This window comes from Lissotriton helveticus, chromosome 10 (genome assembly GCF_964261635.1).
Source record: "Lissotriton helveticus chromosome 10, aLisHel1.1, whole genome shotgun sequence".
In the NCBI taxonomy this organism is placed as follows: domain Eukaryota; kingdom Metazoa; phylum Chordata; class Amphibia; order Caudata; family Salamandridae; genus Lissotriton; species Lissotriton helveticus.
In genome coordinates this window covers 1,107,838,456-1,107,863,599 of record NC_136071.1, presented here as the reverse complement: position 1 = coordinate 1,107,863,599, position 25,144 = coordinate 1,107,838,456, and the positions used below count along the sequence as shown (strand labels likewise).

General features: G+C 47.5%; 1 protein-coding gene across 4 annotated transcripts in view; it reads left to right on the top strand.

The window, feature by feature from the left end:
- ACP3 (acid phosphatase 3) overlaps positions 1–25,144 on the top strand; it is a 291,855-nt gene that overhangs the window by 172,113 nt on the left and 94,598 nt on the right. For all 4 annotated transcript variants that reach the window (XM_078663872.1, XM_078663873.1, XM_078663870.1 and 1 more), the window contains exon 7: positions 8,738–8,870. In XM_078663872.1, the coding sequence (XP_078519998.1) occupies positions 8,738–8,870 (133 nt within the window). The remainder of the gene's footprint in view (positions 1–8,737; positions 8,871–25,144) is intronic.

Sequence of the window (25,144 nt, the reverse complement as noted above, 5' to 3'; positions counted from 1 at the left end):
GATTTTCTCTCCCCATCTCTGTAGGCGGTAGTTGGGAATCTTGACATTATTGGCCGATGAGGAACGAAGCGTCCTAGAAGGTAGATACCATTGAAAAAGATTCTGCAAAGACTCCGGGCCAGTGCCATGTAAAGCCTTGAAGGCGATGCACAGGGCTTTAAAGCTAATACGCTTTATAATAGGCAGCCAATGTAATTCATTTAAGGCATGTTTTGCAGAAGAAAAACAGGAGAGTCCGAACAAAAGGCGGACCGCTGCATTTTGGAGAACCTGTAACTTAGCAGTCACAGATTTGCAAGCCCCCACCAACAGCCCGTTACAGTAATCCAACTTGGACATGACCAGCGCTGCCATCACTGTTCTTTGTTGATCAACTGAAATAAAAGGAAACACTTTTCGAAGAATACGAAGAGTGTAATAAGTAGAGGATGTCAACATGTTTATGTGTTGAGAGAAACCAAAAGAGGAATCAATGATGACACCAAGGTTTTTAGCTTTTACTACCAGAAGTGGGGTGGGGCCAAGCTCGGCGGGCCACCAGTCAGCAGACCACATTGAGGCCTCCTTTCCAAAAATTAGTACCTCAGTCTTATTAGAGTTAAGCTTTAAACAATTAGTATCCATCTAACTGCTGACATCACTCATACATTTTTGAAAACTAGAAGCTGACTCAGAAATATTACTGGAGACGGACACAATGATCTGTGTATCGTCAGCGTAGGAAACTAAATTAAAACCATGACTTCTTATTAAGTTAGCAAGGGGGGCTACATAAACATTAAAAAGAGTAGGGCAGGGGAGGAGGAGCTTGGCGGGCATCCGAGATGGCCGCGTGAGCTCAGCGCTCCCCGGACCCCCGCCACTCCCGGCATGATATCCTGAACATATCCTGATTCTTGTAGAGGACGCTGGGCTGATCTTCCTGGAACTTTCAGAATTTGATTTGGACCCGGGGTGCCGGAGTTACGGTGATTTGAACTTTCGGGATCCGCCCTCGAGGTACGCCTGGGACTGGGTGAGGCTCTGTGGCCGTCTTGGAGTTGAACAACAGCGGCAGGGGGATTGGACTTGTGGGTCCCCCTCTTAAGTTTCGGTTTCGATTCTGCCTCTGACTGAGACATCTGGCAGGGGAGTCTGGCCTGGGCTGGGCCCGGGGCACGAGACGGCTGTCGGACCTCTGGCTGGCTTATTCTCCTATCTGATTGGCTCTATCCGCGTGGTACTCTTGTGGCGGCCCTTTGATCCCGGAGCCCTACTCCCCTGTGCCCATTCCATTGAGCCTGGTATATCTCCTTGTGACGCAGTTTCCAACATGGCGGGCAGAGGGGACCGAGAGACTCGGAAGACCAAGACGCCCCTGCGCGGGGGCCCGGTCCAGTCTAACGTTATGGACCGTTACACCCATTTGAAGGGGTCCCCCGGAGCCGCCCTGCCCGGTCCAAGTGCTGCCGACCACGTCGTGGACGCGTCAACGGAGCCGTCCTTGCAAGACATCATGGGCGCCATTTCTGGCATGAAGGAGACGATAGGCCAACAATATGAGGCCTTGGCCCACAAAATCGACACCGTGGCCATTGATGTGAACTTGATTCGAGCCGACCTATCGAAAACCAATGAGAAGGTGAAGTCATTGGATCTCAAGTCTTCCAGCCTCACGGCAGACGTCTCGGAGATACAGACGGAGATTGGTAATCTCCGTAGGGTGAACGATTTCATGACCCGGCGCCTGGAGGACTTTGAGAACAGGGCACGTCGCTGTAATGTGCGCGTGGTTGGCGTTCCGGAGAATCCAGAACCTCACTCGGTTGATCTCCTGGTTGAGGACCTGATCCAAAACTACCTTTCACCGTCTGGACTGAGTAAATTTTTCGCAGTGGAGCGTGCCCATCGTGTGCCGGGGGGCCAGGGTAAGCCGGGTGCCCCGCCGAGGCCTATTGTCGCGAAACTCTTCCATTATAGGGATCGGGACGCTATCCTGCAAGCATCACGTGTGAAGGGCCCGGTGGCCTTTGAGAACGCCACAGTGAACTTTTATCCGGACTTTTCTCAGCAGGTCCAGAAACAGCGTATGGGCTTCCGTGGTGTCAAGAAGCGTCTGCGGGACATGGGGTTACGCTACGCTATGCTTTTTCCGACCAGGCTGCGAGTGGAGTACAATGACCGAACCCTTTTCTTTGATCGGCCAGATTCTGTGAACGACTGGCTGGACTCTCTGGACTCTCTGCCTGACCGACCTCCTGCGACTGAGTCCGCCGCCCACCCGGGTGGTGCTGAGGGTGGTGTGGAGAGCTGAACAATTCATCTACGCCTGGGCCCTCGTATGGAGTAATCTCTTCCGGGATTCTATGCCTAAGTGCCTCTACTGTTTGTGTGTTTTCCTCGTTATCTGTCTTGTTCGGGGTGGCGGGTGGGCCAGAGCCTTTCCTCCTCCGGGGTCTTTTTGTAGAATGGGGGTTCTTGGGCGACAGGCACACTGCATGTTGGGATGGCTTTTTAGCGTTCTGCAGGGGTGCAGGGTGGGGGGTGTTTTCTCGATTGTTGGGGGGTGGGTGGTTGGGAAATTCGATGTTTGTGTGTTATGTTTTCAAGGCGACTCTATTTTGCTACTGATGTTTTTTATGTCATGCTCATTGAGGAGGGGTTCCGGCGTTGCGGTGTGGGATGGGGGGTAGCGGGTTGAGGTTTGTTTCATGGAATGTTAATGGTCTGGGGGATCGTATTAAACGGAGTGTAGTTTTGAAATGTTTACGACGTTTATCTCCTGATATTGTTTTTCTGCAGGAGACTCATTTGGTGGGCAATACTTGTCGTGCGATGAATAGGTGGGGCTATCGCCTCGCCGCACATTCGGGGTTTACCACGGGTTCCAGGGGGGTGGGTATCCTTGTTCGGGCTTCCCCCCCCCTAGCTATTGATGATGTGATCCTTGATGACCGGGGGCGATATGCTGTCCTCGTGGGTCGTTATGAGGGCCGTACCCTCTCCTTATTTACTGTTTATGTGCCCCCCGGCCTGCAGACTTCTACCTTTTCTGATTTGGGCCGTGTTTTGTTAGACCTCCCTAATAGTACTCTCTTCATTGCAGGTGATTTTAATTCTGTGTTCTCCGGTCTACACGACCGCCACCCCCCTAGAGATACTCCTTCGGCCCAACAGTGGCTGGGTGGGTTCCTTGACACGTTTGGCTTGGTGGATTGCTGGAGGCTTATGCATCCTACTCAGCTTCAATACACTTTCCACTCTGGGGCCCATGGGAGTTTGTCTAGACTGGACTATTTCCTGATGCCTGCGGCCCATTCGCCGGCGGTGCGTGAGATTAGACACCTCCCCCGGGGCATTTCCGATCATTCTCCGCTCTGGCTTTGTTTTGAGATGGGGGTGGAGGCGGCGGGCCGAGTTGCTCCTATCAACCCATGGTACCTTGCCTCCCCCGAGACCCGCAGCCTTTTGATTAAATCTTTGGACGCCTATTTTTTGGATAACGAGGGGTCCGTTTCCTCTGCGGTATCCCTGTGGGAGGCCTTTAAGACAGTGATTCGTGGGCAGGCCCTTTCCCTTATTGTTGAATCCAAGAAGGCGAGGGATCGGGAGGTGGTAGACCTCGAGAGGGAGATTGCTGAAAGGGAGGCTGCCTTAGAGTTGGATGTCACATCTGATAAACTCCATGCCCTGGGTCTGAAACAATTTGCTTATAAGTCTTTGGTCACGGATGCGGCCAAACAGATGTTCCGGGAGCAACAGGGTCGTCTGTATGAAGTGCGGGACAAAGCGGGCAAATTATTGGCATGGCTGGATAAGAAGGAGAGGGCGAATCGTGTGGTGCCCGTGATTCAATCATTGAATGGTGTGAAAGTGACGGACCCGATTGGAATAGTTGAATGTTTTGCTGAGCATTTCCGTGTGGTTTATACCCCTGTGTCTGGACGGGATGTTGCTGATTCTCGCCTTCTGTTGCGCGATATCGCCTTGCCCAGTGTCTCCGATTTGGATCGTATATCGTTGGAGTCCCCCTTTACTACTGACGAGATAGCTACTGCCATTCGCTCACTCCGTTCGGGCAAAGCCTTGGGCCCGAACGGGTTGCCGATTGAACTGTACAAGCTACGTCCAGATACGTTGGCACCCTATCTTCGTGCCATGTTTTTGGAGTCCCGGGAACGGGGTATTCTCCCTTATGATCAGCGTCTGGCCACGATAGTTGTAATTCCCAAGGACGGTAAACCGCGGGACCTTTGTTCGTCTTATAGGCCCATTTCCTTGTTAAATGTTGAACCCAAGGTCCTGGCTAAGCTCCTGGCGACCCGCCTCTTGACGGTCATTAGTGACTTGGTTCATCCGGATCAATCCGGATTCATCCCGCATCGCAACACGGCTCTTAACCTACGTCGTCTCCACGGTGCTGTTGCGAGGGCGGGGCTTCTGACGGAACCGGCCATTTTGGCCTCGTTGGATGCCTCGATGGCTTTTGATACTGTGGAGTGGCCCTATCTTTGGGCTGCTCTTGAAAAATGTGGTTTTGGACCTGAGTTTATAGGTTGGGTGAAGCTGTTATACGCCAAACCCTTAGCACAGGTAGTGGTGAACGGTAGAGTTTCTGTCCCCTTCTGCCTTGGTAGGGGGACCCGTCAGGGTTGCCCCTTGTCTCCGTTGCTTTTTGCGCTCGCCCTGGAACCGTTAGCTGCGTGGCTTCGATGGGAGCCTTCACTCAAAGGGATCCGTTGGTCACCGGACTTTGAGGACCGCGTCTCACTTTACGCGGATGATATTCTTTTATATCTTACTTCCCCGCGTAAATCTTTAAATGTCTTATTTGATGTTCTCACTTCGTTTGGTGCTAACTCAGGCCTAGTTATTAATTGGGCTAAGTCCTGTGTGTATGTTCTTTCGGGTGTTTTGCCCCCATTGCCGGACAGATTTCCTATCCAAGTGGTCCAGTCTGGCTTCCAGTATCTGGGGATCTTTATTACGCTGGACTCCTCACTCCGATTTGAGCGCAATCTCCTCCCCCCGCTTCGTCGATTACGCCTGGATGTGGCCCGTTGGCGTAAACTCCCCCTGTCTCCTCTGGGCAGGGCTGCCCTTTTTAAAATGATGTCTTTGCCGCGGTTCCTCTACGCACTTCAGAATTCCTATGACGACATTCCCACTACCTATTTCTGAGAGATCGAGAGTCTTCAAAGACAACTGATTTGGGACGGGCATCCACGTATTGCCCTTGCGAAACTCACCATCCCTTGGTATGACGGGGGCATGGTGCTCCCCGACATCAAGAGATATTACTGGGCGGCCCAGCTGTCTGCCATCAACCACGCGATGTATTCACCGGGTCGAGATCCGGCCTTTGAGATGGATAGACTCCAGCTGCCGGGAGGGGACTTTAATAGAGCGCTTTATTCTAGATCGGCCGGGCGCCATCTTGTGGGTCCGTCCAGGATCGCAGTCACTGTGTGGCGCGCCGCGAATGTGAGTTTGGGATGGGAGAATCGACTGACACTGGCGACGCCGCTTTATGCTTCTGAACGTTTGGGGTGTCTCTGGTCTACTAAGGGCTTCGACCGCTGGGATATGATTGGGATATATAAGGTGGGTGATGTCTGTGCGAAAGGTAGCGTGAAGTCGTTCCAGACCCTTAAGGCGGAGTACGACTTGAGTGATAGAGAGTTTTTTCGGTATCTCCAGGTCCGGCATGCCCTGGCCTCAGTTCTGACTCTGGATGTGACCCTGCCCGAGTCTTCCCCCCTTGAAGATCGTATACTGGATGGACACCTACCTGATAGCACTATCTCCCTTATTTATAAAAAATTGATCCATAATCGCGCCGATTTGTTGGTCCGCCTTAGGGAGCTGTGGGTCGGTGACGGAATGGAATTAGATGACGAGGATTGGCAGTCGGCACTCTCTTCTCCTAAGGAGGTAGCCATTCCCGCCCGTCTTCGTCTGGTCCAACTTAAGATCCTCCACCGAGTGTATGTAACTGGTCCGCGCCTGGTTGTAATGGGTTTTTCCCCGGATGGCTTATGTAAGCGTGGCTGTGGGATGAGTGCTACCTTTATGCATATACTTTGGGAATGCCCGTTGGTGGCGGCCTACTGGATTGAGGTACTTGAGGTGATGACTGTCGTGACTGGTGTTGCCCTGCGGCCTAAGGCCCGAAGATGCCTGCTGAACGTGTGGGAACCCACCGATTATTCTGTGGCCCAGACTAGATGGGCGACCTTGGGGTACATGGTCGCGAAGCGGGACATTGCGCAACTTTGGGGCGCATCCAGACCTCCGGACGTTTCGGTGTGGGAGGATAACATGGACTGGTCCATGTTCCGAGAAAAGACCGTCTATGTGGCTAGGGGCAGACCCAGGGCGTGGACTAAAATTTGGGGTCAGTGGAATGCATATCGTGGAGAAATCTGTACACCTCCCTTGGTTGACACATCCGAGGTTACCCTGTCTCCCTAGGCCGACGTTCCCGAAATTTTTCATTCTTTTTTAGGGTTTTCCTGTCCTCCCTGCGGCTCCCCCCCCACCCGGCCCTGCCGTAGTTTCATTGATTTACCTTTATCTTCCTGATTGGTGTTCTCCCCTCCATCATCTGGGCTGACGTGATTGCTATATTCGCCTTGTTTTCAGTTTGTTATGTTAATGTTTAAAAAAAAAAAAAAAAACTATTGTGTCCTGTCATATGCTTTGTGCAATCTGTGATCAGTGCTTTGGGCCTGGCCACGGAGATTATTGTTTATTTCATGGTAGGTGCTTTGCGAATTAGCGGCCAGCCCGTGTGGTTGTAGGCCCATCTCTGTACTTTTTATTTGATTGCTCAATAAAAGTTTAAAAAAAAAAAAAAAAAGAGTAGGGCTTAGGGAAGAGCCCTGAGGAACCCCACAAGGAAGTCTAAACTCTTCAGACTTAAACCCTCCCACTTCAACGTACTGACGCCTGTGGGTCAAAAAGGAAATCAGCAGAGCAAGAGCAGTGCCTCCAACACCTGCTGCTTGAATATGATGGGAAAGAAGATCATGATCCACCGTGTCGAAGGCGGCCGACAAATCAAGGAGAATCAATACAGCAGTTCCTCCTGAGTCGACCGCCTTCCTAACATCCTCAATGGCAGTAATGAGAGCCAGCTCAGTACTGTGAGATGTTCTAAATCCAAATAGAGAGGGATCTAGATTACGATTTTTCTCGAGATGGAGGGAGAGGTGAGAATTCATGTGTTTTTCCAAAGCCTTAGCCGGTAGTGGGAGGCGAGCAATAGGACGATAATTACCTGTCTCTGCTTTATTCAGATTGATTTTTTTAAAAGTGGTAGGATCGAGGTCTGTTTCCAAGCTAAAGGAAACACACCATGTTCCACAGCCAAATTCAAAACTGGAGTAAGTTGCTGTGATATCAATTCTGCAACTATGTCAATCACCCTGGGAGGACAGGGATCCAGGGGGGAGCCAGATCTTATCGTAGCTAGCAGGTTATACGTTTGCTCAGTTGATAGTGTGTGAAACTCATTAAAAATAGGGCCAGTTTCAGTATAATTAAGGCCTCGGAGGGAAGGGGCAATAAGACAGTTAGGTCTGTGTTGGATTTTTGTAAATTTGAAGGACCTTGACTAGAAAAGGTATCGAAGAAATCGGATACTTTCTTACGAAATGCTAAAGCCAGTTCATTACAGAACTGCTGATCTATTGAGTTATCTTCGATAATTGGGGCATTACTTAACTTAAGCACCGTGGCAAAGAGTTCCTTTGAATTATTCTTTGTCTGAGTTATCCTTTCCGTAAAATAATCTATTTTAGCGTGTTTAATCAGGATTTTATATTCAATCACACATTTTTTTATAAGATTCTTGTTGTTGTGCTCATGTCAAAATTAAAAAGACAGCGCCTCCATGTGGCGGACTGTAACTATAGCCAGTGCTGACAATCAAGTGCGGGTGCCGAGCACCGGAAACCACCGGCTCAAATTAAGCACTGGTGTTGTGGACACGGCGTGGTTTGCCATTAGAGTTTGTGATTGCCTACAAGCTTGTGAGTTTGTGAATATTCACAACCTCATCACTGACCTTTTCCTACAGTAAATATTTGGTGATTTACACCCGCAAGGAGCTAGAGTAATTCCTCTTCAAAGGTCATAAAGGGAACGGCACAACTCAAGGTTTGTGGCAAGGCAAACATATTTTCCCTGTGAAGTTAAAAAAGAAAACAAACACAACAATTTGCAAGCTGCCTAATTTCAGCATTACACAATTGTACCGAGTGTACAGCTCCTCATCAGTATAATAGCAAATGTTACATAACATTCCCAGTAGTACACAATGGGAGGTTGTGACTGGCACAGATTTCCAGGCTTACTACAGGCAATGTTTGTGAGTTTCCAAACTGGCAAATCTGCAACTGTCTCTAGGAGTATGTGTGTGAGTACAGATGTATGAGCATTCTTTGTGAATCATGCACTACATCCTTTGGTGAATACATATGAAATGCTCCCCGATAGGGTTTGTTTTTTTGTAAATGTTAAACGACTTGGAGAAATGTTAAAAAAACGAATTTCACTATATATGCCAACATTTTACTGCTTCTGTTGTGGTTCAACTATTGTTACCAGACAAAAAAGACATGCAACCAGGAAAAAGCCTTCAATAAAATGTTACATATTTTAAAGTTTCTATGTCACTCTTTCTACTGTGGCAAATAGTCCTAAAGACTTATGGGTGAACAGCTCAAAAATAATTATTGTCTTCTTCTTGCAGGAAATACACAATCTTACTTTACCAACGTGGGCCACTCCGGAAGTTCGGGCCACGTTATTAAAAGTCTCACAAATCTTACTGAAGACCTTATTTGGTCTTTACAAGCAAGAAGAGAAATCACGCTTACAAGGAGGTAAGTTATTGCATGTTCCATGTATTTGTTTATCACTGTAGATTATGGGGGTGAAAAAAAGCAAGCACACCTGCCCTGCTTCAACTGACATGAATTAATTTGGGGTTGATTAATGTGTCACTGAATTTAAACTTCCAGTCTGGCTGGCACCTGCTTCCTTATCTGTAATTTGCTTTCTGTTGCAGTGCAATTTTTTTTCACAGGACCTTTGTGGCCTACTTGTAGCTATTCTCTGAGCCTGCTGTGAGGGTCAGAGCAGGGTCATAGAATAGTTGCAAGTAGGCAACTGAACTCTGAAGGGGCCCCTCAGGAAGCACTACAGGAAATGGTTACTAATGATAAGATTGAACTTTTGCACCTGCTGAGTGCTTTCAGTTTTGTCTGTAATTGCTTTCTGTTGCAATGTAATTTTTTAACAGGACCTTTGTTGTATACTTGTAGCTATTCTCTGAGCCTGCTGTGAGGGTCAGAGCAGGGTCAAAGAATAGTTGCAAGTAGGCAAATGAGTGCTTTCAGTTTTGCAAAAATCCAAATATCCAGCAGCATCCACAAAAAGTAATCCTTCCAGGTCAAGATCCAAATCAAAGTGACCAGCACATGAAGAAAGCACTGGGAGGAGCCTGCTGGACAGGAACAGGAAGTTGGAGACTGTGGGGCTCTTCCTTCCTCCCACCCCACCCCCCCCCAAAATGGACTCCTTGCAAAGAAAAAGTGCAGGCAAATGTCAACCTGAGGAGCTATTCTGACAAAAATCATAATTTTCAAGGTTTATGCTGCCTGCTGGTGGATTTCTTGTGCGAAATTGCAAATTTTGCAATCTCGCAATTGCGCGATTGTCGCTGCATCTACGTGTTCGCAAGTGTTTACTCCCGTGAAATTGTATAGTATTCTAGTTGGCAAGTGCGACCAAGCAAAAAATCCGTTTCGCACGGATTTTACGAATTTTCGGTAAGTTCGCGAGAGTTCGCGGATTGCGAATTTGCCGAAAATCCGCGAGCGGAACGGATTTTACACTCATGCTTATGTTGAACTCACTGCGCTGGAATTTCCACAAGTCCAAGCGCTTCTATATGGAATTCCAGTACCACAGGCGATGGCCCCGGTCACCAGGACGGTGTTTCTGGCTTGGCGTATGGCCCTACGGCATGTGGGATGGGACCGTAAACTCTCCCGACAAACGCCACTCTGGCATGGGTCCTGGTTGCGGGAGGTCTCGTCCCTGAGAGAGTTCCGTAGGTGGCATCTCATTGGAGTTTCAGCTCCGGGGATGTCTGGGTGGGAGATCACATCCGGTCCTTCGCAGACCTGCAGCAGCGCCACGCTCTTCCCCACTCCCAATTTTATCGATACATGCAGCTCAGACACGCCCTCTACATGCATGTCTCACCTCCTATTTCCCTTCCAGAGTTCAGCCCGTTGGAGGCTCAGGTGACGATGGGGGACCTGGGCAGGGGGGAGTGTCCCGCATCTACCGGTCCCTGGTGAATAATGGTCCCGCTTCCCTAGATCGGCTTAGGGCCCGCTGGGAGGGTTGGCTGGGCCCCCTAGAAGAGGCAGACTGGAGGGATGCCCTTATGGCGCCCAAAACCCTGACCAAGTCCTCCAAGCTGCGCCTCGTCCAGCTATATTATCTTCATGCGGCATACCTCACCCCGGCGCATCTATTCCAGGCCCGATTGAAGCTCTCCTCAGCCTGCCCGCAATGTGCCTCAACCCCTGCTGACTTCTATCACATGGTGTGGTGTTGTCCAAAGCTGGCGCCGTTTTGGAGGGGGGTGGAACTCGAACTTACGCAGGCCTTGGGATGGGAGGTTCCACATGATCCAATGCATATGCTGCGGGGGGTCTTTGATGGCCAGGATGGCTCCAGGATGGACAAACAGTTCTTAGGGACAGCGGTGGCAGTGGTCAAAAGGGACATAGCAGTGCTTTGGTCACAAGCCAAGGCCCCTACGGTGCATAGATGGAGGAGGGGAGTGGACTGGTGTGGGATCCAGGAGGAGGCCCTATTCGAGGCTCGAGGATGTCCTGATTTATTTAACAAAGTGTGGGGTAAATGGTTTAATAATTATATACTCCCTGTGAAACCCGAACTTTTAAATGTAGACTTGTTACATTTCCGTATGCATAAATGTTTAAGCTGGTAAGCTTGATCAGTGATCAGCTCTCACCCAGCAGCTGAGCTCGTTCAGCGCTTTAACCTCAGTCCCTACAGGCAGAGTTCGAGACCTCCACCTGCTAGGTCCCCCTTTTCACCTCTTTTTATTTATTTTATTTCTTTTCACCAGCTCCTCTCCTCTTGGCTCCTTGACTGAGGGTTGCCCGTTTCCCACAACGCTACCACCGCGTCCCCTTTTCCAGTTGTAAACCACCCCACTCCCGCCTCCCAGCCACATGCCCCACCCCCCTCCCCTACATAAACGCCGTCCGCTGCGGGGAGCGCGAGCTAGACCCCTGACCCTTGGTCAGGGATCAACTCTCCCGCAGCAGCTCAGCTCGTTCAGCGCTCTGACCTCGGTCCCCACTGGCAAGGTCGAGACCTCCGCCTGCTGGGTCCCGCTTTTCACCTCTTTTTATTTATTTTTATTTATTTTCACCAGCTCCTCTCCTCTTGGCTCCTTGACTGAGGGTTGCCCGCTTCCCGCAACGCTACCACCACGTTCCCTTTTCCCGCTGTAACCCACCCCGCTCCCGCCTCCCAGCCACATGGCCCTCCCCTACTTAAATGCTGACGGCTACAGCGACTCCATCGCAGACCTCATCAGCACGCACGCCCTCGCCTCCACAGACTACATCCTCCTTGGAGACCTTGGAGCACGCAGCGGCCCTCAACTTCAGACAATGGATCAACGACTGTGCCAACACCCTCGCTCCGATCAGGAAACCCTCTAACAGGCGCACCGACACGAGAGCCATCTGGTTCAACACCGACCTCCAGATAAACCTGCCGAAGAATCGAAAAGCAGTTGCGCCAAGACCAGACACCTGACAACCCTCAAGAACCCCAGACGCAAGCACCATCAACTCATCCGATCTGCCAAAAGGACCTCCTTCAAGGAACGCATCGACAACAACATCGTGGAAGAACTCGCCTCCCCCAGCTCCAGCACGAACGACTTCCCGCCGTCGCAAGAACTCTGCGACTCCTTGTCCACCTTCTTCCACCGCAAGCTCGCAGACATCCACGACAGCTTCGGCACCCAGACACCGACGACAGACGCCAACACCCCCGACTCAACACCCACCAAACACACCAACCTCCTGCTCTCCTGGAGCCATGTCAACGATGAAGACACCATCAAAATCATGAACACCATCCACTCCAGCTCTCCTTCCGACCCCTGCTCTCACCACATCTTCAACAAAGCAAGCTCCATCATCGCACCCCAATTCCGAAAGATCATCAACAGCTCCTTCAAGCCTGCCACCTTTCCGGAGAGATGAAAACACGCCGAGATCAACGCCCTCCTCAAGAAACCTAAGGCGGAACCAAAGGACTTCAAGAACTTTCGACCCTGCTCCCGTTTCCGCCAAAAGTTATTGAGAAGACCGTCAACACACAACTAACCCACTTCCTGGAGGAGAACAACATCCTGGACTCCTCCCAGTCCTGCTTCCGCAGCAACCACAGCACCGAAACTGCCCTCATCGCCGCCACCGATGACATCAGGACCCTGCTGGACAATGGTGAAACCGCAGCCCTCATTCTCCTGGACCTCTCGGCCGCGTTCGACACCCTCTGCCACCACACCCTACGCACAAGTCTCCACGACGCAGGGATCCGCGACAAAACCCTGAACTGGATCACCTCCTTCCTCACCGGCAGGACCCCCCTTTCAGATCCGAAGCCACCACGATCACCTGCGGCGTACCCCAAGGATCATCCCTCAGCCCGACCCTTTTCAACATCTACATGGGACCACTCGCCAACATCGTCCGAGCGCACCACCTCAACATCATCTTGTACGCCTACGACAACCAAATGATCCTCTCCCTCACCAAGGACCCGGCCACCGCCAAATCCAACCTCCACAAGGGAATGAAGGCCGTCGCAGAGTGGATGAAGATCAGCCGTCTGAAACAAAACTTTGACAAGACGGAGGTCCTCATCCTCTGCTCCACCCACTCCGCGTGGGACGATTCCTGGTGTCCGGCCAAGTTGGGAGCTGCCCCGACACCCTCCAACCACGCACGCAACTTGGGTTTCCTCCTGGACTCAACGCTCTACATGACCTAGCAAGTCAACGCTTTCTCCTCCTCCTGCTTCAACACCCTCCGCATGCTCCGCAAGATCTACCAATGGATCTCCAGCGAAACCAGAAGGACGGTCACCCAAGCCCTCGTCGCAACAGGCTGGACTACAGCAACGCTCTCTACGCGGGAACCACAGTTAAACTCCAGAAAAGACTCCAACACATACAAAACGCCTCAGCAGGCCTCATCCTCGGAATCCCTCGCCACAGCCACATCACCACCCACCAGAGAGACGCACTGGCTCCCGGTCAACAAGAGGATCACCTTCAAGCTCCTCACCCACGCCCACAAAGCACTCCACAACACCGGACCAGTATACCTCAACAAACGACTCACCTTCTACGCCCCGAACCACCAGCTTCGCTCCGCTGACCTCGCCCTCGCCACCAACCCACGCATCCGCTGAACGTCCACCGGCGGCAGATCCTTCTCCCACCTCGCCGCCAAGACATGAAACACCCTCCCCATCCACCTGCGACAGACCCAGGATCTGCTGACCTTCAAGAGACTTCTGAAGACCTGGCTGTTCGATCAGTAGCTGCTTCTCCCCCCTCGCCTTGAGACCCTCAGGGGTGAGTAGTGCGCTCTATAAATGTTCTGATTGACTGATTAATTGACAGTAACAGGTTCCTAGGAGTGCGCTTACAATTCGTTGGGAATTCCAATAAAGTCTGAAATTTGCCCATAATATAGGCTTGAGCGAATATGAGTAGCTCTTCGACTGTCTTTGTGAATCGAGCCATGTAAAAGGGCTGCTGTACACATTAAAGTCCAGGGCAATTTACCCAATTATATTTGCAGATTCGCAGTCCTTAAACTTAAAATACGTGTGAATTTCAAAGTGTCTGACACAGCTTGAATACTAGAGGAGGGTTAATTGGATAGATGAAAGTGGCCTCTTTAAGGTAGTTGAAACATAATAAGTTGTGAAGTCCCCACACCCTTTAATGTATAGAAAATCCTGGGTTTGCATGTATCGGTGTAGGAAGTGCTCTATAAAGCGAATCACAGAGTAGTATTGCGCAAGCCTGTTTGCATATCACATATTTTCTGAAATAGGTATTTATGCAGACTGGCTCGCCCAAAACCATACAAAGAGGGTACATCAGACTCTGGTGTTGGTGCAAACAGTAGCTACAGAGGTTTTTGCACCAGCGTCTATTTCAAAGCTTAATTTGTCAAAGAATTAATGCTAGTGCTCAAAGGTCTGCTCAGAAGTATGCGGCCAGCGCAATTAAATATCAGCGTGCCAAACACCAAGACTGCATATATTTGAATCCACCTCATGCTTCTTTAATCCTCTACCAGACACTTCCTGCCTCTTTCTCTCACTCTTGCATAATCCTGCTCTTTTCCTCTGTGATGTCTTTTTCTTCTTCCTGTTCCCTTTGTGTGTCTTTCCCTCTCTTGCTCTCGGAATATGTCTGAAAAACAAATAAAAGTGCTGGTCCCCAAAAATGAGTGTCGGTGGCCCCTTTGGGCAATCACCAACTCTGTTTAGAGTAAAGCACAAATTGCTCTTGCTTCAGGTTTGCAGTCACATTTACCGCGCGGTGCTGGAACTTGGGGTGCAAGAAACCTTGCAAGAGGTAAGGAGAAGAGTAGACAAGAAAGAGGCCTTTAAATTTAGTTTATATCTTGTTGGATTTGCTGTAGGTTCAAAAACAGGTCAAATGTACGTCTGACAATGTCTTCTGACAAACTGCTGCGTGTTCTTTTACATGGTGATTGGTGTTTACTTTTCCTTACTCTAACTGCATGGTGATGAACATTTGTGTTCTGAACCAAGTGACATTCTTGTTGGGGTGCAGGGAGCATGAAAAGAAAGGATGTAAGGTCAGATTTATTGGAAATTAACCATACAAATATTTTGAAATATATCAGCAGTAAGGCAACTTATCGCATGAGGCCTGCTGCTTTTTTGGAATTCTTAAGTTTGATTGAAACAAAGATTTCAAGAGGATCAAAACAAACAAAAGACACTTAACGTAAAGGATAAATATGCGCTGAAATCTGATTTTCACAGGTTATTGATTCTACGCCATATATATTTAGGACTGCATGTCTGATGCGACTTTAGTGGCCATTTCACAAGAGCATTTCAGTGGAAAATGTGCTAATTGTAAATGCAGTACTACACCACACCATGCTTTAGTCATATATTCGGGACAATGCACTCTAAAATGTGCCACAGGACATACTACTACTCCCCTACCACTCTTGCTTGCTTAATTGCTACACTTGTTCCTTCTGTAAACCTTGGCTTAGTCAGTGCCCTTATGACTTCAGTGATGTAACATTGGTAGCAGCACCCCCACTCTGATAATTGTTCCTGCACCATTGCATTTACCGGCTGGCAGGGAGAATGACGGGAAAGTACGTTCCCGACAGGCCGCGCGCCTGAATCTCCAGTAATGGCGGCTTTGGCGTTGTTCTGCATGGATGGCGTGTAGTGGGGGCTTGGTCCTCTGAACCAGAAGAAGCAGGTAGCGGCTGCAGCTGCTTCCTTTTGCAGTACTGACAACCACATAGTGGAGTGGAGTTTAATGGAGCTTGTTAATCAGCCTTGGATGTATCTGTTACACTACACTGTCTGTTACACTACAGGAGTTATCAGCCAGTTAGAGGATTAGATGCACATAGTAAGGGAGATTGCTGGGAGGTTGCTGAACGTAGTACTGTTGAGCGTGGCAAGAGCTGCGAAAAGCAGCAGCAGCTCCTCTACTAAGGCAGAGGAGCGTCGCCCCACTGCTCTACGAGCAGTTGAAGGAGGAAAAATAAAAGGATACTAACGCAGCATTATTGTCATTTTATTTCTCCTGCTGCAGTGGCTCAGTTGGGGCGGAGCTGGGCTCTGAGACATCAGAGCAACGGCTCTGAGACATCAGAGCAACGCAGGGAGAGGAATGGTGGGTGCACTTTGTAAGTGCCCATGCCGCTTTGGCCGTCCCTCTCGGGCCAGCCAAAGCGTCCCCTCTTGGTCCGACCAAAGCATTGTGCACGCTTTGCAAGTTCTCCACACAGACTGCATTACAGCCTGGGTGGAGAGCGTGCCCAAGTCCCCAGCCCCTGTCTGAGTGGCGAACCACGGCACTTAGACCAATCACAATGCTTCATTGCAGCCTTGTGATTCACGGTGGGGAGCCTGGGAGCCCGGGTGCTCCCTTCTGTCAGACTCGAGGAAGTTGAATAGGGCTGGGTAGAGGAGGCAGCTGGCGCCATGCCAGGTAAGTGGGATTTAAATTTAATAAAATATATATATTTCATTCCCCCTCCCCACCCTATCACTCCCATCCAGTAGCAGCCACTACTGGCCAAAGGGCAAGACGGCTCAGAGACAGCCTAGACTTACTTTGATCTCATTGGCAATGTGATTTCTATAGCAGGGGGAGCAGGATGAGAGCTTGAGTCACACACCATTTGACATGATAATTAAGGGCAAAAATGAAATGTGTACTTTATTCTGAAACCCCAATTTGTTGTACAAGATGGAAAGAAAGAGAAGGGGACCCCTTTTAGTGTTTTTTTCTTGTTTTAGCTTCTAAGTAAATAATCTCTCCCCTTTCTTTGAAAACTCTTGCTGGTTTCATTTAGCCCTGCTGTGTGTATGCACCTCCCTGCGCCCACTTTTATGCCTAGTAGTAGATTGAAATGCTGAAAAGGAAGCCTTTGGTGAACAAGCCTAGGCCTTTTCAAGCTAGCTCCCTCTCCAGAGTAAACCCCCACATTTTGAAGGAATTAAACCCCCAGAACAGCAAGCTATGGATCTTGTAGGTGAAGCAAAGTCGCAAGGTTCTCGAAGGAAAGAGACTTGACAGAAATCCAGTGAGGGGCAGAGAAAGTGAGAGATAAAAATCTAAGGGGGAGACCTGTGTACAGCAAATGCGACAGAATGAAAGGGCAATCTCACAGCCGTTTGCTGCGCAAACCCCGGGTATGGACTTAAACTCTCAAGGAATGGGGAAGATAGACCCACTTGAGGCAAGACACAATTGGAAGACAGTGGAAGACAAATTACAGGTTGACGACATTAAAAACGACTCCGCCCGCTCCCCCAAGGAAAAATCACAAAACTGGGCAGACCAGTCTAGTGAGTGAGACTCAGTACCCAATATCTACAAGGGTTGGAAAAAGGGGGCGGGGGGACCCTCCGCCGTGTGTTCCATCAAGTTCTTTGCAATTGATCCCCCGTCTACCCAGGAGACCCAGGTTGAAATATCAAAACAAGATTGTCCTCGATTCAAAGAACACCCGGCTATCACTGGAAAAGGAAAGGGATTCCCTTTTAGCTCAACAGGTTCAGTATTATCAGAACGTTGTTGAAGAGAACAGAATGGACAACTTGCCACTTGCAAGCTTATCAGTAGCTGCAAACATGGATTCAACTGACTTGCATTTGGGGTATGAGACAGTGAGTTTACTTCCTCAGACAGCATTAACCCCCAACACCCCCTCCCTCTTTCTCAGGTTTGGTCATTACTTTGGGAGGGAGAACCTCAGGGTCTGGAGAAAAAAATAATTTTGCCCTACTTCAGTTGGTCCTACTGGAAGAGCGAGATATTAAAACCTCCAAAGCTGATCTAATGAGTGAACTGGAAGCAAGACTAGAGGACACAGAATCTATAATTTCTGATTTTGATACCCGTCAAGCAACAGTCAAGCAGAGGGTATCGGATATAGGGGACACAGTTGCTAAGCAGGACAAATGGACCCAAAAAATGCAGAAGAATTGCAGTCCTTAAGTGGAAAGCTGGAGGACCTGGAAAATTGCTCTCGCAGGTCTAACTTGTGTTTTTTAGGTATCCCGGAGAACTGGAAAGCAGAGATAACAGAGGCAATAACAAACCTAATTGTGACCTGTGTTCTAATCCCTAGGAGCCAGTCTCAGATCTGACTATTGCTAGAGCACACAGAGTGCCCGCTGGCAAATCACCTAGAGTCAACAAAAGGCCTCAAACTATATTTGTGTACTTCCAAGAGTTTAGAATTTGTGAGCGAAGATTGCTGAAGGCCTTTCAAATGAAAAGTATAAATTTTGAGCAAGACATTTATTTTCAAATTTTGCCTAATATATCATTCGAGACTTCCTATCAGCAATGGGAATCAAAGCAAATTCTGAGCAAATTGAAATTGAACTGTGTGCAAGCTCAACTGCTCAACTGGTTCAACAGGCCAGGTTGAAAATGTTGTGGGAGGGTAGATTTCTGGTCTTCTCAGAGGTAGAGGCAGTGTGAGTTTTTTGATGACAGTAAGTAGTGCCTGAGACGAGCTTTCCAAGGTTTAGAGGTGTGCCACTTTTTTAGTTTTTTAGGGAGCTTTTGATGAGATGTAACACAACTGATGAGTGAGAAGAAAGTCCATCTATGGCCGGCCAACACTGAGAATCTGTGGTGCTGGGTCAATTGTTAGCTAGACTCTTTTTTAGTTACATTGATTTGTCTGTATGCGCCTGTGGAAGAAAATCCTGGTCCATTAAGCGAACTCTTTTGATCTTTAGGCTAGATAGAAGGTGAGATTCTTTTAGGGGAGTTGTTCAAATTCTTTCAAAATCCAGATTTTGACACTTCAACTATAAATATGAGACAGCACAAACCACAAAATTCAGCCATTTTTAAATTATCAGACCCATGGCGAAAGGCCTTACCCAATAAAAGTTCACTTATTTTTCAAACTGATACAGCAATGCACCACATATTGATTACTTTGTGGTACCACTACAGTTAAGTTCAAAAGCCTGAACTTGCTGCCAAATTGATTTTTAGCACTAGAACTGGAACTATGGGGTGGAGAGCCAAAATCCAAATCTCAGAGGTGAGTTTTTAATAAGACTTACCTAGAGCAGGAGAGCTGGTTGGGCTCCTGCAGAGTCGAAATTGAGAATTTGTAGGACTCAACATAGGCACCGCTCCTATCACTATGGTATGGGATGCATATAAACCTCTCTGCAGCCTTCCCTGATCTCCAAGGACATATTTGATCTGAAATCGTTAAAAGCGGAAAAAGCCTGCCTGGAAGATGGAATCAATATGAAATATGAGGAATTTCTTAGGGTGGGGTCCAGGGAAAATAGAAAGTCTCTGGATGAGGCCAAATTGGCACTCTGGGAATATTATAATGCTAAAAATGATGTGCAGAATTCTATGTATTTGCAGCAACTTTATGAAGAAAGTGATTATGAAGGGAGATTCTTGGCTTAACAGATCCGGGAGCGCTGCAATAAAAAATACAATTAATTTGATAAAGAGCCCTAAGTCAGGTGCCATGATTTCATTGGAAGGTAAAATATCAAGATTTTTTGGGAGCATTTAAAAAATATATAGAGCATCTCTAGCGACATTGATCAGGCGGAGCTGAGTTTTTTTTTAGAGGATATTTCACTTACGGTTTTATTTGAAGATGACCACGTTTTTATGAATTACTTATTTAGCCTCCAAGGACTAGATGTAGTTAAGAGCATGCCTGGTGGTAAGGTAGAGTGGGCTGGTAGATTCCCCACCGAATGTTATAAGGCATTTGGGGATCGTTTAAACCCTTTGTTATAGGAGGTGCCCCGCCCCCCCTTTTTAACCAGGGTAATAAAAAGGCAAAGACACTCTAGATCTTAATTCTTATCGTCCTATCACACTGCTTAATGCAGACTACAAGATTTAAATGAAAATATTTGCAAATAGGCTGAATAAACTGATACATTTAACCTTGTGGTCTGGGAAACACTCTTTCGGATTCTTGAGCGATTCGGTTATTTTCCTCAGACCACAGGATTTTAAAAAAAGGAATGTATTTTACTGTTGAAGCTAGCTGTCACCTGGCCTTCGAGGGAGGGGTATAGCCCTGAAAGGAAACAACGTGCAACTTGGCTTGTTTTAACCTTTTTAATTACTGCGCATTCGTTATGTTAGTCTTTCAGCCCGCGTTCTTCCAGTCACTGGGTTGTAGACATTGGGTAAGAGTACTTTACCCAAACTCACCTGGCTCCTTGGTCATGTTCTGGAATTTTATGCCCCATGGGAAAAGAAAGAAAAAGTGGTGATCGACGGGAAACAGACCATAGCTTGCAGGGTAGGGGGTAGTGTGGGAGGTATCACCCAAAGAGAAAAAAAAGGCTAGGAACTACCACCAAGTGAACTTTTGCTCCCCTGCCCAGTGCCCTGTGAGCCCCCACAGGCTGAACCTTCCCTCGAGAGCGTGGCGGGGCGAATCGTAGGACTGTTGGCCTCCTGGCGCCTCCTCCTCTTTGGGGAAGATTTCTCCGCTTTTCGCTGGCGCTACTTTCCCGGTTATCATCCACTCTTTCTGGCTCTCCTCGGTTTCTTGGCGTTGTCCGGGGCTTGTTCTCTCTCTAGCCTCGGTTCCTGCATCCTTTTCCGGCTTCGTCAGAGCGGTTCCCTCTCCCCATTGGTCAGGGGGTGGAGTCCTCGTCAGGGCTGGCGGACCGCCTTCTTCTGGGATGTTACACTCCGGATTCTTAAAGGGACAGGCAGGAGATGAAGCCTGTGCAGGAGGGAGGAAGAGTACCTCATTTGCTACAGTCATCGGGGAGTATGGCATCATCTCCCCTATGTCCTCCTCGACCCCGTGACACTAGCCTAATTTTGAACGCATCCATAAGTGGTGTTTTTAAATTGCTTTGAGACACCAGACAGGGTAGTCCCCTTTCCTCTGTTCTTTTTGCCTATTTTAACAAGCCCGTAGCTCAGGCTATTAGACAAGATGCTGACATTAAGGCACCTTTGCCTCAAATGTCCAAAATGAAATTATAAGCAGATGGCATAATGTTAATACTGGCACCCGAGAGTTCAGTACAAAAAAGAGTGTTTGAGATCTTTAAGGATTTTATTATCTTAAAGGGGTATAAGATCAATAAAACTAAAACTGAGATTATTCTTTGCAGCTTCTCAAGGGAGAAATTGCTACTGGAGTTTAGAGCTGATGCACATAATCAGCCAAGACGCTACTTGGGTGCTTTTGTTACGGAAAATGTAGGTGGTTTGTACAATATGAATTACCAGCTCCTTTTTAGGTATCCCCTACGCAGCGCGCAAGCGCTGCTTTGGAGCGACCTCTTGAAATCGCTATGGGCTTTTGTGGAAACTCGTACATGTTCTGCACTGTTTCCAATGGGCCCTTGTGCATGTGCGGCGTTTGTCTTTCGTGAGCGAGCAGCGGCGCCATTTGTTTGCAATGATTGCGCCAACCGCTGCTCGCTCCTGTAAGGTGAACTCTGGCCCTAGGGTCGCGCTTGTCTTTTAGAACTTGTTCTGTCTGCTTTGGTTAGTTGTTTTAAACAGCTGTTTGTGCACGTTTGTGCGCTTCCTTTTATAACAAAGCTGCAACTCAATTCAACCTTAACCCATCAGGTAACATTTTAATTATAATCAGTGTGACGGCAGCCCCAGCCTCATCTCTAAGTATTGCGGCGGCATGCATTTCTTTTGTCTGTGTCAGTTTTCTCCTCCCCCACCCTGCTCTTTTACAAATGCTGCATGCGAGTACTGTACAGGACAGTATTAGCAGAAAGTAATAAGTATGTCAAGGAGACCGCGGTCAGATAAAATATGCCCTCTTTAGGCAACAAAGTTATAAAAAGATACCCAAATAAACCTTCACTTGTGTTGTTTTTTTCCCATCAGATGAGTTGTTAAAGCTAGCAGTTTTTAAGTGTTCCATTGTGCTCATTTTGCGCCTGCTGGATGTAAAGATCAAATTATTTTCCGTTTAGCTATGCGGGGCGGGATCAGGACCTGATGGTGTGCGGCACCGTGTCTCTCGGACAAACTGTCACAATCCCTGGATACCAGAGGTGATCGCCCTCCCTGGCATGCAACACACATTCTGTAAAAAGAACATGTACTCTGCCATATCATAATTTTTAAATGCTTCCATATTCTGAACAGAAGCAATGTTTGGGGTGGCTGCCGTAGCTCAGGGAGTGGGCAGAAAGGGAGCAGCAAACTTCGCCATGTCTTTGTAACTGTGTTTACGTGTTACAAAGTTAATGCAAAGAATATTGATAATGTACTAGAGATCTCATCCGATCGCGCGGGACAGAAATAGTTATGCTACTGCAAAATTAAAAGGCAGACTAGTCGGTGTACACATTCACCAAGCTTAATTAATCGTGCCATGAACATGGATGTAAATACATTTTTAATAGGTCGCAACAATAAGCCAGTTTGCTGTAGACTAAAATCTTCAATGATCTTCCAGAGTTATTTATGGGCATTTGTAGCCTATAGTCCCAAACCTCTGGCCGAAAAAAGGGAGTCAGCTGGAAATGTAATTAGCGTCCCTCAAAGGACAAAAGTTGGCAATTGGTGTAGATATCTGCTAGTACGTGAGAAAGTAGATATTTTCAGCTGTATCTCTGCTAGATGGCTCATGGAGGAAGGTTTAGAAGTGTCACAAGATATCTGTCACGAAGCCAATGGGTTAAACTTTAACATTCTTAGACATGCTAACTAGTTGCAAGATGCTATTTTTTTCAAAAATACTTATCTATGGGACCACCCAATTTATAAATAGAATTTGTAAAGATTACCCCAACAAATGCTTCAAATGCGATGCGATAAACATTGGTAATTGGGATCACATGTCTAGCACTGTTCTAAACTAAATCATTTTTGGAAGAACATATTCAGTTTTTTGGAAGATAGATTGCAGCTTAATATGTCGCAGAACGTTTTACTTGGTCATTTAGGTCTTTGCCTTATGCCGTTGATGGTGAAAAGAATTCACAGGATAATATTTATCTCAATGCTGGTAGCCAGATCGTTACTTCTACAAAATTACATCTCTAAATCTGTCCCATTCCTTCACTGATTGGTTAAATTGCAGAGCGTCAGGGCCAGAGAGAGGAGTACGCAAAGAGGATTGGATGATCCAAACAATTTAATGAAATATGGAGTTGTTTTATGGTCTCTGCAGAGAGCTACAGAAGTGCTGGGTCTTAGTAACAGCGGAATGCGATTTATTTATTAAGCCTTTGGTATGGAATTGTTTTATTTATTGTTTATTCCTGCAATATGTCTTTGTATTTATTTCCTTGTATGTTTTTCGTTGCTCCTCCGCAATAAAATATTTAAAAAAAATAATGAAAAAACATTGTATTTACCACCAGTTCTTAGATTGAAAAATTAACATAAATACAAATTATACATACATTGTGAAAAATCTCTTGTAATAGAACTATTTACCCCTCTGAGGAATCCAGATCTAAATTCTTGAAAGGCATAAAAAATTTTTACTTTCTTCCATGAATCTAAAATGGCGTTTTGAATAATGCCAGCAATATTGAAGGTGACAATTGGACAGTGGAATTTAATATATATCCATCTTATTCCATATTCATTTCTTTGAGCACTGTGCTCCTATACATTTTTCTTAATTAAGAACAAGTTAAATACATAAAATTCATTTTATTAGTGCACTTGACATGCAGGTGCCTGCACAGTTGTAAGGGTTGCAGTGTGCTACCTATATTAGGGATGTATACGGAGCCATAAGAGGAAATGGGCTTCCTTCTATATTTATCTGTTTTGATCTCCCCCTTCTGTTGCTCCCTTTATTTTAAAGTGTATTGAACTGGATGGTTGCATCAGAAGTTCTAAAGATGAGGAATTGGTATGCATGCCAGATATGAGTGACGGGAAGGTGATTGTAATCTGCGTTTTATAGCTGGCTCCAGATAAGAATGTCAATCTTTTATTGCCTTACTATATTAGTGAGAGAGCGCATTAGTATGAACAAGCTTAGCTGAAATTTCTTTTTTTAATGTAAACTTTCATTTGGAAAATTATTCACTGCATGTTGTCTCTGCTTTAAGTGCTGTCTATTGTTTTGCAGAGTTTCACACTCCATTAAAATTCTCAGCAGGAAGTATGCAATGTTAAGACCAATTGTAAGTGTGCCTAACCCCAATATAACCATGTTTAAAGAAAATCCACCCGGTTTTACATAATTGTGACCCTAAAATGTTGTGGTAGTAAGCTAAATAAGTCTAAAAAAAGCCATCACCTCTTCTGAACTTTCCACACTTTTAGCAATGGAACAAGGATCCTTATTCAGAGTGCCCCAGTAATACCAAGCAGTAAACCATTTTTTAGGTCTCGCCTACACAGCACGCATGCGCTGCACAGCAAAAAGACCTTTAGCAATCGCTTCGGCTCTTCAGCCAAAAATGTGCACGCGTTCCATTGCTTTCAATGGCAACGCGTGCACGTTTGGCAATACACTTACACGGCGCCATATGGTAGCAATTATCGCTCCTGGCGCTGCTCGCTCTCGCAATTGAAACGCTTTCACTTTTGCCGACACTTTTTTTTATCCAGCACTCCCCCCATTTGTTTATTAGGTCTCGTGTTTGGCAGCGCATGCGCTGCATGCGCTGTCTCAGCGAGACTTAAAGTAATCTGTATATTGGCTTCACCTCCGTGTAATTTCTCCTGCCCCTCGTGATTGGTTTAAGTTTGGCATTGCTGTTGTTTTCTTGATTTCTGTTGGCCGTATAGTCACTTCCGTGCAGGTCGAGGCAGCGGTGCCTAACTACAGTTTCGCTCCGCTCACACTTAATTGCGTGCAGTGTGCCATCTGGTTTGGGGCGTGGCCCCCCTCCTCTCCCTTGTTCCGCGTGGCCGCTTGTTCTTGCTTGCCTCTGACTGATAGCAAACACACAGCCACCTCGTCTTTGACATTTCTCACAGGGACAGAGGTGGTTTGCATATATGACCCGGTCTGAAGGACTTCAGCAGTCATCGCCACCACCTTCGCTTTTTAATGAGACCGTAAATATTGCGGAGGGTCCCTGCGATCAGAGTACACTTTCTACACACGGGAGGTGCAGGGGCAGTCGAATGACTAATGTCCCCTCCTCCCCGGCAGCGCCCACTGTTGATTTATTCCAGGCAGATGCTTTTGACGGGCCTGTAAAAATCAAGCCCTCAGTTTATTGTGGTAGTTAATTATCAGTTTAGCTACCAGTGCGGACCCCTTTATCGCGCAAATGTCTTTGGTGCCTTGTAACG